Source organism: Microcaecilia unicolor, chromosome 14 (genome assembly GCF_901765095.1).
Source record: "Microcaecilia unicolor chromosome 14, aMicUni1.1, whole genome shotgun sequence".
Classification (NCBI taxonomy): Eukaryota; Metazoa; Chordata; class Amphibia; order Gymnophiona; family Siphonopidae; genus Microcaecilia; species Microcaecilia unicolor.
The window spans coordinates 3,227,126-3,240,785 of NC_044044.1; the positions used below are offsets into that span (position 1 = coordinate 3,227,126).

At 46.1% G+C, this 13,660-nt stretch overlaps 1 protein-coding gene across 6 annotated transcripts in view; it reads right to left on the reverse strand.

Annotated features, from left to right (window-relative positions):
- Window positions 1-7,509: 7,509 nt before the first annotated feature.
- GLTPD2 (glycolipid transfer protein domain containing 2) overlaps window positions 7,510-13,660 on the reverse strand; it is a 50,870-nt gene continuing 44,719 nt past the window's right edge. For all 6 annotated transcript variants that reach the window (XM_030187930.1, XM_030187927.1, XM_030187928.1 and 3 more), the window contains one exon: window positions 7,510-8,991. In XM_030187930.1, the coding sequence (XP_030043790.1) occupies window positions 8,466-8,991 (526 nt within the window). In that variant the 3' untranslated portion in view covers window positions 7,510-8,465. The remainder of the gene's footprint in view (window positions 8,992-13,660) is intronic.

Genomic DNA, 13,660 nt, shown 5'->3' on the forward strand with positions numbered 1-13,660 from the left:
AGATTCTTAAGACAAGATTCAATTTACATAGACATCATATGAACAATACTGGTGCCAGCAGGGTTCCCACGCCTGTTGGTCAATATTTTACAGGACCAGGACACTGTACCAGTGATTTCACAGTGAGAATCCTCAAAGGTAACTTTAAAACCATACAAGAACGTAAGACCTTTGAAGTCAGAATGATTGAATATTTTAACACCCAACAGAAAGGACTTAACAGGGATCTGGGGTTCCTAGCCCATTATAAACCATAAAGCTGTATGTCTCTGTTGATCACCCTCCCCTCACCTATCCACACCCACCCTGTTAGAATATCAATGATATGCTTTGATGTCCCCATGCATACTTCCTACCCACCCCCCTCCTCCCACCCTGTCAGACTGTCATAGTAATGCTTGAATGTTTTCACTTATAAACACTTAACAGCTAGCACATTTGCTTATTTCCGATCTGAGGAAGAAGGGCAACCTTCGAAAGCTAATCAAGAAATGTATTAAGTTATATCCAATAAAAAAGGTATCATCTTATTTTCTTTTCCATGTTTTATTTTGTTTGATTTCTATTGATAACCTTATAGATGGTAGAAACAACAATTTTAAACGCTGTATTTTGTGCTTATTTTTCTATACTAAAATCTAAGGGGGTCCTTTTACCAAGCTGCAGGAAAAAGGGTGCTGCGCTAGCAGCGGGGGCCGTTTTTCCTGCGCGCCAGAGGCTTTTTTACCGCAACAGGTAGAAAGACCATAGACATACATGGCCATGCAGTAAGAGAACTCTTACTGCATGGCCTTGCAGCAGGGAGCCCTAGGGCTCATGTACTAACCTGGCGGTAACTGGGCATTGCACACCGCTGCCCGATTACCACTGGGTTACCACCATGCAAGCCATTTCTGGGATTTTTCTTTTTTCCCCCGGAAATGGCTCGCGCTCGGGGCAGGACTACTATCGGTGGCTGCGTTGGGCTGGCGGAAGTCCTGGAAGAATGAGCAGTAAGCTTACCACCACTGTATAAAAGGACCTCTAAATAAATAAATACACTGTATACAATACAGATGGCCAAATTTCAGTGAGGATATCCTGTTTTCTGATGGGTTCATCTAAACTGTTGTAATCTGCCTTGGGAAGCCTCGTATTATAAAGATGATGAAATGTATTGAAATTAAATGGAAATAAAATTAAACTCTCCTTTCATTGAGGCACATGGATTCACATCTTCATCTGTTTGTAGAAGTTTACCATTTAGATACACAAATGGATTATTCTGTTTTGAACATGTTTCAGGGGCAAGTGGTTTTATAAACCAAAATAATAATAAATATTTTCTTTCATGCAGATCTCTTTTGTTTAAACATAACTATGGGTCCTGTTTACTAAACAGCGTTATAGGTGCATTAACATTTTTAACGCGTGCTAACCATGTATGTGCGTTAAGCATGTATGTGCCTACAATATCCCTATAGGCGCTGACCTCATTCAGACTTCATAGAGGAAGGTCCCCCTAAGGGAGACCAGGAATGGCTCTTTAAGCTGGCTGGCTTTGTGACCATTTCGCCTTGGGTACCACTGTGAGGAATGGAGGAAGAGCCAATTCTTCATCCTGTTAGAATGAGAAGTCAGGGTGCCTCTCAGAAGGGAGCAGCCATGGCTTTCAGTCCAACCTCCTGGAACCACAACCTGGCCATGGGGAGTAAATCTGACCTCATTTGGACCACCATTGGGAAGATCAACCTCAGGGAGCATAGGGATGACTATCCAAAAGCAGGCAGGCTTTTGGAACCTTTTCCCCCAGGACCACCCTGAGATGAGGAGGAAGCGATGCCTCTCCACACTGTGAAAAATAGAACTCAGCGTGCCCCCTCCTGGAACCTGCAGGGATTGAATCTGACCTCATTCTGACTTCCATAAGGAAGGTCCCCCTCAGGGAGCCAAGGGATGGCTCACTGAGCAGTCAGGCTTTCAGGACTTCTCACCCATAGTAATGTGAGTGATTAACAGGCAGGGCTCAAATCCGATCTCATTCAGACTTCCAGAGCGGTCACCCTCTGGTGGCCATCGGAGGTATCTCACCTAGCAAAAACTATCAAATGTTAAGAGCCTTCTGAAGCAGGATGCGAGCCTTTTCCCCAGGGACCGCTGTGAGATGTGGATAAAGAGCAGCCTTTCCATCCCATGAAAATGAAAAGTCAGTCCAGCCTCCTGGAGCTGCAGCCCAGCTGCATTTTTTGAATCTGACCTCATTCTGGTTTCCTTAGGAAGGTCCCCCTCAGAGAGCCCAGGGATGACTTGTTTTTCAATACGACCTCCTGGAACCACTGCCCTTCCACAAGGAGCAAATCTGACCTCTTTCAGACTTCCTTACTACTACTACTTAACATTTCTAGAGTGCTACTAGGGTTACGCAGCGCTGTACAGTTTAACAAAGAAGGACAGTCCCTGCTCGAAGGAGCTTACAATCTAAAGGACGAAATGTCAAGTTGGGGCAGTCAAGATTTCCTGAATAGAGGTGTAGTGGTTAGGTGCCGAAGGCGACATTGAAGAGGTGGGCTTTGAGCAAGGATTTGAAGATGGTCAGGGAGGGGGCCTGGCGTATGGGCTCAGGGAGTTTATTCCAAGCATGGGGTGAGGCGAGGCAGAAAGGGCGGAGCCTGGAGTTGGCGGTGGTGGAGAAGGGTACTGAGAGGAGGGATTTGTCTTGAGAGTGGAGGTTACGGGTAGGAACGTAAGGGGAGATGAAAATAGAGAGGTAAGGAGGGGCTGCAGATCGAGTGCATTTGTAGGTTCTTCCTTGGGGAAGAACTCCCTCAGGGAGCCCAGGGATAGCTCTTCAACAGCGGGCAGTGTTTGGGACCGTTTCCCCATGGGTACCGCCATGTACACCTTACGCTTCCATGAGATGTGATGAGTGAGTGATCTCCACAGCCCTGATTATTAAGCTCTCACTGACAGGCCTGCACCATTCTGAGTATTAAGCCCCCTCCCCACACCACCTCTTCAAACTGCCAACTATTAAGCACCGCACCGTGCATCTCACAACACCCTCTGACTTCAGCCAGCTCAGCCCTGCGAGGTGTTCAGCCATCTGGTCGCCCTAACCTCAGAAGGGCAATCTGGTGCTCTTTTTGCCACAGGCAGGAAGAGGGCCATCTGGTGCCTTGAGATGAGGGGCAAGAAGCACCTCTCCACCTCACTGAAAGGTTGGGGTGCCCTCAGGAAGGAGTACAGGGCTTTCGCTACAACCTGAGGGAACCGTCCAATCCATGGGAACCGAATTCAACCTCATTCAGACTTCCATGGGGCAGGTCCCCCTCAAGGCACATGGGGATGGCTCTCGAACCCCTGCCCAGCCAGAGGGAGCAAATCTGAACTCATTAGGACTTCAAGAGCGGGCACCCTCTGGTGGCCATCGGCGGTATCACACCTGTCTAAAACTAGCTGAAACATTAAGAGCCTTCTGAAGCAGGGTCGGGACCTTTTTCTCCAGGACCGCCCTGAGATGTGAATGAAGAGCAGCCTTTCCACCCCATCAAAATGAAAAGTCAGTCCGACCTCCTGGAACCGCAGCCCAGCTGCAGGGATTGAAGCTGATCTCATTCTGACTTCCATAGGGAAGGTCCCCCTCAGGGAGCCCAGGGATGGCTCTCTAGGAGCAGTCAGGTTTTCAAGACCTCTCTCCTCCAGTAACCCAAGCAATTAACAGGCAGGGCTGTTCTCTCTCCCACCCCAGAGCACCCTCAGGTGGCCAGCTTGTGGTGTGTGAAGAGCAGCCTCTCTGGCTTGTTGAAATTAAAAGAGTGCACTCCTCTGAAGGGGAAAAACTAATTTTTCAGTCCAACCTCCTGGAACCACTGCCCAGACACAGGGAGCAAATCTGACCTCATTCAGACTTCTTAGGGGAAGGTCCCCCTCAGGGGGAGAGGGATGACTCTCCAAAACTGGTCAGGCTTTTGGGACCTTTTCCCCAGGACCACTGTGAGATGAGGAGGAAGCGATGCCTCACCACCCTGTGAAAAAGAGAAGTCAGGGTGCCCCCTCAAAAGGGAGCAGCCGTGGCTTTCAGTTATAAGTACATAAATATTGCCACACTGGGACAGACCAAAGGTCCATCAAGCCCAGCATCCTGTTTCCAACAGTGGCCAATCCAGGTCACAAATACCTGGAAACACCCGAAAAAGTTTAATACATTTTATGCTGCTTATCCCAGAAATAAGCAGTGGATTTTCCCCAAGTCAATTTACTAATGGTCTATGGACTTTTCCTTTAGGAAGCTGCCCATACCTTTTTTAAACCCTGCTGCTAACCACCTTTACTACATTCTCTGGCAACGAATTCCTGAGTTTAATTACATGTTGAGTGAAGAAAACGTTTCTCCGATTCGTATTAAATTTATTGCTTTGTAGATTCATCGCATGCCCCCTAGTCCTAGTATTTTTGGAAAGAGTAAACAAATGGTCCGACCTCCTCGAACCACTGCCCAGCCTCCGGGAGCAATTCTGACCTCATTCAGACTTCCTTAGGGAAGGTCTCTCTCAGGGAGCACAGGGATGGCTCTCTGAGAGCAGGCATGCTTTCGGGACCTTTTCCCCAGGGATTGCTGTGAGATGTGGTTGAACAAAAAGCCAGGGTCCCCACTCAGAATGGGGCATGCAGGGCTTCCGGCCCTACCTCCAGGAACCTAGGCCCAGCTGCAGGGAGCAAGTCCGACCTCATTCGCACTTCCTTGGTGAGGAAAGGGTAAAGAGGTTAGGGCTTTTCAGCTTGGGAAAGAGACGGCTGAGGGGGATATGATCGAGGTCTACAAAATCCTGAGTGGTGTGGAACGGGTGGTGGTGAATTGATTTTTCACTCATTGAAAAAGAGCAAGGAGCAGGGAACAATCAATGAAATTGCATGGAAATACTTAAAAAAAAATAGTAGTAAATATTTTTTTCATTCAAAGAATATTTAAGCTCTGGAACCTGTTGCCATAGGAGGTGGTTATGGTGATTAGCAATCTGGGTTTAAAAAAGGTTTGGAAAAGTTCCTGGAGGAAAAGTCCATAGTCTGTTATTGAGATGGACATGAGAGTAGCCACTGATGGTAGCATGGAATGTTGCTACTAATTGGGTTTCTGCCAGGTACTTGTGACCTGAATTGGCCACTGCTGAAAACAGGATACTAGCCTAGATGAACTATTGGTCTTACCCAGTATGGCTATTCTTATGTTCTTATCCAAACCTGTAGCACCCAAAACAATGGGAAATATTTGTATCTTTCTGCCACACTGTCTTAGTTTCAGACTGCATTTCTTGGTACTTGAGGATCTTCCCTCTCTCCGTGTGATTTGAGAAAGGTCCACAAAATTCTATGTCGCTTCCTGTGGAGAAATAAAAAAACCTAGGGCTACTCTCCAGCAATTGGCTATGCCAATGGGGAAAGGAGGCTTGGCCCGTCCTGATCTTAGACATTATAATGTGGCATGCAAAATGAGACATTTGGCGGATTGGATCAAGGGAACACAATATTTTACCCCCTTGGCCCTTCAACAACGGTTAGTGCCACCAATCCATCTTTTTGTCTTATTTACATTTGTCTAAACTACATACAGTGATAGTCACGAAGCAGCACCCCATCTTAAGTTCTATATGGCAGGGCTGGCAATGGATCTGCAAACAGTTGCATATGTCATCCTGTGTTACAGTTTTGCTACCATTATGGGGCAAAAGGGAATTTGTTAAAGATGCTTTTACATTGTATCTTAAGTGATGGGCAGGGATGGGGTTAATTTATGTAAAGGATTTGGTAATGGCTGAGGGCAAGATGAAATCCTTTGAAATATTATGAGATGAGGTCTTATTAAGGTCAGGAGAATGGTTGGCTTATCAACAGGTCAGTTGCTATGTACATGCATTGGATTCAGTTGCTTTGAATGAGGATTCAGCTGACTTTATTTCAGAGACATTAATTTTAGCCCAGATGGGAAAACAAAAGAAAAGCAGTCTTCATTAACTCTTTAAAACTCCCAGGTATCAAACAGCGTTGCACAACATGGCCATGTTTCTTTTCCCTATCAAGCACCTAAGTCCTGGTGTTCTTTACTCACCTCTCTCATCAAACTTCCAGAAATGTTATGCTTAATTTTATTTAGTTTTTTATATTTTTTTTGTAGCCTGCTGTGAACCAAATTGTTGGGAGTTGACGGATTTCAGGAACCATATCACATCACATCACAAATGGCTGCCTCAGGAGCAAGAAATGCTAAACCAATACAAAACAATTATTAATAAGACATAACATAAAAGTCTTTGACATTCAGGAGGGGAGTTAACTCCTTTTTACATAAAGCACTGCTGTTGGCGAAAAAATGAATCTTGGTTTGTTGGAGAAATGCTACAGGTCCTTCCGTGACTGCTTGGAAAAATGAACTCTATCAGCTTTTGAAAATGGAAAGCCTGAATGTCTGGAGGGGCTGGCCCTATCAGTGGAGACTGTTTCTACAGACTGGTTCCCTGTTTGGGATAGGCTTTCTCTCAAAGCTCGTAGTTATTTTATGAACATGATCAAAGTGCCTGGGGTTAACCGGAAAGGTGTGTGTGTGTGTGGGGGTGTTGAACCTTTTCATTTTAGTCTGGAATTGCTGCGAATATCAACACTGGTATCTCAGATGTTTTATTCATACCTGATATGGGCGGAGTGGGCGGGTAGGTTGGATGTGATTTGTTCTGGGGATGGGAGAGGGGAGGAGAAAAACTTGTATATGTATCCAATTGGCTACTTTGATTATTATGTTTTATTGTATTGTACTATCTTGTGGTTCAGTTTTTTAAAATGGTTTAAAAATTTAACACACGAGCCTATAATGCCACCCATTTTTTAGGTCATATGGACTCACACAGTATCCGTGTGCTAACCATTTTATTTATTTATTTAGAATTTCTATTCCACATAATCCTGCATTAGTGCACTGCAGTGTAGATGCCAGGGGCATAGCTACGTGGGGCCAAGGGGGCCTGGGCCCCTGTAGATTTGGTCCTGGTCCCCCCTGTCAATGACCCTCTCGACCCCCCTCCCGCCGCCAACCCTCCCCTGCCATTGCCGTGGGCTACCTTTGCTGGCAGGGGACCCCAACCTCCGCCAGCCGAGGTTCTCTTGCTTCCTGCGCAAGGCTTCATTCTGTTTCTGATGTCCTGCACGTTGTACTTGCAGGACTTCAGACTCACAGAAACAGGACATCAGAAACAGAACGAAGCCTTGCATGGGAAGCAAGAGGACCTCGGCTGGCGGGGGTTGGGGTCCCTGGCCAGCAAAGGTAGGCGACGGCGGCGGCACTGGGGGAGGGTTGGCGGCGGGAGGGGGGTTGAGAGGGTTGTCGGCAGAGGGAGGGGCAAAGTTGGAAGTGGTGGCGGCGGTGGGGGTCGGCAATGGCAGGGGGGCTGGCGGTGCTGGGGGGGGGGGCTAAAATGTGCCCCCTCACCTGGGCTCTGGACCCCCCTCCTGCCGAAGTCTGGCTACACCTCTGGTAGATGCACTAATTGGTTAGCAAAGGAATTCCCATTCTCTGCCCATGACACCTCCCTAAAAAAAATTAGAAAAATTATGTAGCACACACAGATTTCAATGTTACTGCAGGATGCCTAAGCAAGTTCCATGAATCCTTTGAGAGTTATGCTCATAAATTGGCCTCTTTGAAAATTTACTAGGGCTGAGTACATACATTTTACTCTTAAATTTGGGTGCATAAAAAAGTGGGTGGCAACAGGGGTGGATTTAGGGCAGGAAAAGAAGCTAGGAAATTAGCACTGATTTTCAAGACTAGGCTTGTAGGAGTGTTTCCTGGATTACCTTTGTGGGCCTGAGGCCTATCTTATGCTCCAAACCATGTATATATATATGGGAATTGCACTTGGGAATTGCACTAGCGATTCCCAGCGCGGCAAATGAGAAGAAGCTCATAGGAACTGAATGGGCTTCCTCTCATTTGCCATGCTGGGAATTGCTAACATGGTTTAGTACAAGAGGCCCTAAGTACAATATTCAACACTTAACTGGCTCTGGCAAACTGCATAAAGATAGGACTGACTTTTGTACAGTCCTATTTATGCAGTTACCTTGACCAGTTAAGTGTTAAATATCGGCACTTAATTAGCCAAATGCTGACTCTGCTCCAGAACGCATCCAAAATAGCTGGTTTCATATTGGATGCTAACTGGTCATATTCAGTGGCACTATCCGGTTAAGTGCTGTTGACTGCTAGCCCCAAACAACCAATTAACTGTCTAGCTAAATCTCTTTGAATATTGACCCCTAGATATCAAAATATTTTGAAATTTGTAAAAGATTTTTCTTTATTGGTTTTCTCCTTGTCTGTTGCCTCTGTTAATTCTAGGTACTGGGTTATGTGGGCTGTTCCATGGCAATTCTCCAGCCACTATTATATGCAAGTCCTGACCCTCCTCCCCACTGTCATCAATACACCTTATTGCTCATCAGGGTAGCTCCAACATTCCATGGGCCTCATACACCCTCTGTGTGAGGTCATACACTCTGATAATAGACTTGGCTGTGGTGCTCAGTACAAACTGTGCTTCCTCTTCTTTGTGTACACACAGAATCTGGAGGAGCTCTCTCCGTGGTGGCATGGCCAGGAAAGCCAGTGCTGCTGCTTGCCTCACAAACCAGCTGTGGTGATGGGCCAAGGTCTCTTCATATGCCAATGCACACAGCTTTCCAGTGTTGTCCTGGCTTGTGCTGATGCTTAGCTTATAGAGGAACATCTCCAACCACTTCAAGGCTCGATGGAGGCGCAGGAGAGTGCGGCAGCCGGAGGGTACCTGGTCTCGTGGCAGCTCCTTGAAGTTCACCAGGCCATGGTCAAGCTCATGCTTGATCATGGACTGCAGCGTATGATACTCAGCACCACTGCTACCTGCCAAGTACACATTCATGATGTTAATCTTGGTTGTGGTCTCCTGCGAGATGAAGCCAAATACCATGCCAAGTGAATCCATGAATCTGTTGAGGGATGGGACAGGAGGGGAAGACAAGAAGAAGGGATAAAGAAATTACAATAAAATAATAATAATACACCAGTTGATATTCGAAGCGATTTGAGCAGCCAGGAGAGGCTCCTGGTTACTTAGATCGCTTTTGCGCGGCTGTGTGTTGATATTCAGAGTCCTCTAACTGGTTAGTGCCACTGAATATCAGCACTGATGGCTAAACTGAAAGCCAGCTATTTTGTGGATGGTCTGGGAGTGGAGCAGCCCTTATGCAGTTATGTGCCTATATTCAGTACTTAACTACCTAAGTTAAGCGGAATAAAACACAGTCCTGTTTTTATGTAGTGTTGCTTTGGCAGTTAAGTGCTGAATATCACATTTAAATGCATAACAGATAGTTGGCCACATAAACCTAGATATTCAATGCCAGTACCCAGATATGGCCCAGCACTGAGTATCTGAGGATAATGCTGTCGGCAGGCTAAATAAATGATCAACGCCAGTTGAATATGTATCCCATGGTTATTTAGAGGGGAAGCTATTAGCATGGGCTAACATTTAGATGCAGCAGTAAAACTACTGTTAACCTGAATTATTAGTAAATTGGGGTCCTGTTTACTAAGCAGCTCTAAGGGCGCATTACCATTTTTAGTGCACGCTAAACTCTAAGTCGCTCATAGGAACATGTGGAGGGGCATAATCGAACAAAAATGTCTATCCCTATGGGCGTTTATCTCTGAGAACGGGTCCGTGAAGGGGCGGACCGAACCGTATTTTCGCAAAAAATAGATGTCCATGTTTTATTCGACAATTTGTGAGCTGGGCGTTTTTGTTTTTCAGCGATAATGGAAAATGAAAGCGCCTAGCTCAAAAATGAATAAATCCAAGGCATTTGTTCGTGGGAGGGGCCACGATTCGTAGTGCACTGGTCCCCCTCACATGCCAGGACACCAACCGGGCACCCTAGGGGGCACTTTAAAAAAAAAAAAAAGTTAAAGATCTCCCAGGTGCATAGCACCCTTCCCTTGTGTATTGAGCCCCCCAAATCCCCCTCAAAACCCACTGCCCACAAGTCTACACCATTACTATAGCCCTAAGGGGTGAAGGGGGGCACCTACATGTTGGTACAGTGGGTTTGGGGGGTTGGACAACTAAGCATTAAGCAGCACAATTGTAACAGGTAGGGGGGGGATGGGCCTGGGTCCACCTGCCTGAAGTCCACTGCACCCCCTAACAACTGCTCCAGGGACCTGCATACTGCTGCCAGGGAGGTGGGTATGACATTTGAGGGTGAAAATAAAAAGTTGTGAAACATCATTTTTTGTGGTGGGAGGGAGTTAGTGACCACCGGGGGAGTCAGGGGAGGTCATCCCCGATTCCCTCCAGTGGTAATCTGGTCATTTAGGGCACTTTTGGGGGCCTTATTCGTGAAAAAACAGGGTCCAGGAAAAGTGCCCTAAATTCTAGCTACAAACGCACACTTTTTTTCCATTATCGTCGAAAGGCGCCCATCTCTGTTCGGTTGATAACCATGCCCCAGTCCCGCCTTCACCACGCCTCCGATACGCCCCCGTCAACTTTGTACGCTTCCGCGATGGAGTGCAGTTGAAAACGTCCAAGTTCGGCTTTCGATTATACCGCGTTATTCGTTTTTGTGAGATAAACGTCCATCTCCCGATTTAGGTCGGAACTTGGGTGTTTTTCTCGTTCGATTATAAGCAGGATTGGCGACTCTAGTGTTTAGCACGCTCTAAAAATGCTAGTGTGGCTTAGTAAACAGGGCCCTAGGTCTCATTGCATTAAAGGGACCTGTACTAAAATAGCTCAAGTTGTGGTACAATAACGGTAGCCCAAATTGATAACTTTCCCTCTTAATGTTAAAATAAAGAAAACTTGTAAAACGTAGTTGTCTAACTTAAGGGCATGTAGGAGCAAAGCTACTGACGCACTACTGTAGCACTATGCCTAGCCATCAATGGGACTATATGGACCTACATGACATACATGGTCCTATATATCTAGCATTAAGAACCTGATTATGATGTTACAAACTCAGACAGTCTCTAAGACATTGTGGAGACATCCTGTTTCACAGAAGAATAACAACCTTTGTTTACTGTACTTGGCAACTGCTGATAAGGTCATGATGTTCCAGGACAAGTAAGCAGTTATCAGCATTGGTGCAGGTTATTATCAGAATGGATGTCAATGAAGCTAGCTGTTACCAGAATTGACATCAATGCAGGACACTTGGAGCTACTTGTTTATTCTTCAAGGAGAACATATGTAAGTGAGAGCAATAAGGCTCCCAATTTCTCCATAAAAGGCAGCTCTTGCCAAGATTAGCTGCCTTGTGCCAACATCACATCCAAGGGGCAAGACTCTGCATTGGACCAGACCGACATCTGAAGAATCTGCTGTCCTCTGAAGGACTATATCAGGTTGTATATGTGGCAAGCATCTCCTGGGGTTACAGTGACTCTTAAGAGTCTAGCTAGGGATTTAAATACCTTTTACTCTAAGCTGTCGCTGCAGTAGGATTGTCTTTGTATTTATTCCTGTTTATGCCGTGTCATTTGCTGCTACTGTAAATAAATAAGACCCCATTTTTAAATCTAGGTGTGGAGTTAGTTTCTTTTATTATTTTGACGCAGTGGGCTTGGATCTAAGGATAAGGGGTGATACCTTTACTTTTGACACTTCCCTAACCAATGCTAGTCTGGTTGGGACCCATTTTTGTTATAACTTACACTGTCAGGTATACCCACAACACCCCAATAAGAGTGTTATCTGTTTTGTGTCCACAGGGGCGTAGATACGGGTGGGCCTGGGTTGAAATCTCGGCTCAGGCCCACCCAGTTTCTCCTGATCCTCCAATCAACACAGTCTTAGGATGCAGTGGGAGTGTACAGCCTTTCAGGAAATTGCCACAGCTCCATCTTCATTGGCTCAGCTCATAGCCACACATGCAGTAGGCAGTTGACAGCAAAAAAAAAAAAACAGGAGATCTCCTCTCCAGTTCTCCTACCTGTGGCCGGTAACCAGCTTAAGTTTTAGTTCGGGTTGGGAAGTCAGCCCCTCGAGTGCTGCACCACCACTGCTGCCACTGAGTGCTCTGGTTCTCTCAACCCAACGCCGACCATCAGTCAGGATGCCTGCCTTGCCTTACCCCCCCCCCCCCCCCCGTGCTCTGCAAGCTGGCGCCACAAGTAAATGAGGAGGAGACCCAGCCGTGCTGCAGCACTGGTGGCAGAAAGTTTCTTATGGCGCCGGCCTACGGGGTGTGGTGTGGGAGGTAAGGCAAGGCAGGCATCCTGAGATGAGAGAGAGAGAGACTTAGCTCACAGCAAACAACCAATAGAAACAAGAACACAAGTAGCCAATCACAGGACACTGCAGCTGTATACAGGGGGAGGGGATGCTGACCCTTGATTTGCTGTCTTGACTTCCAATTTGCAGACTTTCTCGTCCTTGAAACTTGGAAAGGTTCTAGTGATACACTCCAAAGGCAGGAGTGTATCACTGTTGCGCTGTGATTGGCTATCTTTAAGTAATACATTGTCACCCACTTGTAAATTAGGCTGATTATCCTGCCACTTACTTAGGTATTGCAGAATAGGAAGGTATTCCTTCTTCCAACGTTCCCAAAAGGCGTTGGAAAGGTATTAAACCTGTTTCCATTGATGTTTGTAGGTGTTACTACCATTGAAATCGCCAGGTGGAGTGGGAATAGTATCATTTTTTTGTGTTAGAAGCATAGCTGGAGTTAAAATCATCGGCAACTCTGGATCTGAGGATACTGGTACCAATGGTCTGGCATTCATGATAGCAGTAACTTCTGCAAAAAAGGTGGTCAGCACTTCATGTGTTAACCGAAGGTGATCAATTTCCATGAGCATGGAATCAAGGATACGATGAGCTACCCCAATCATTCGCTCCCATGCTCTTCCCAAATTCGAAGGGGGGGGGGGGGATTGAAGATCCCAGTACACTTCTGGTCACATAGGTACCTTTCAATGGCAGGATGAGCCAGTCTATTTGATGTAATGTGCAGTTCTCCGCAAGCACCCACAAAGTTGTTTACACAATCGGAACGGACCTGCTTAACTGGATTCCTGATGGATAAGAATCTTCGTAAAGCATTAATGAAACTGGAAGTGTCCATTGATTTGATGACTTCATTGTAGACTGCTCAGATGATCATGCATGTGAAAAGTATGGCCCAACATTTACTTGTGGATGCTCCACCTCATGTGTGTCATGTCACAATTTACCAGGGTCCAAAGACGTCTAGAACCACATAGGTGAATGGTGGTTAGGTACTCAGCCAGGCTGCCGGTAAATCTGCCATTCTTTGTTCTTGATGTTTGCTCTGTAGTTTACGACATTTGACACATTGATGTAATACCTAGAGGTAATGCTACATTTCGCTCTCACAATCCATAATCCTGCAGCTCTGATAGCCCCTTCTGTGAAATGTCGTCCTTGATATTTAATGTGCTCATGATAATGACATACAAGCAAGGTTGATATATGGTGCCAACCTGGGATAATCAAGGGATTCTTCTCACCCTTCTTTAGTTCTGTTTCGGTGACATGGCCACCGACTCTCAGAAGTTCATCCTTGTCAATGAAGGGGTTCTATTTTAGAAGTGGGCTAGCTCTTTGAAGGTTCATGCATT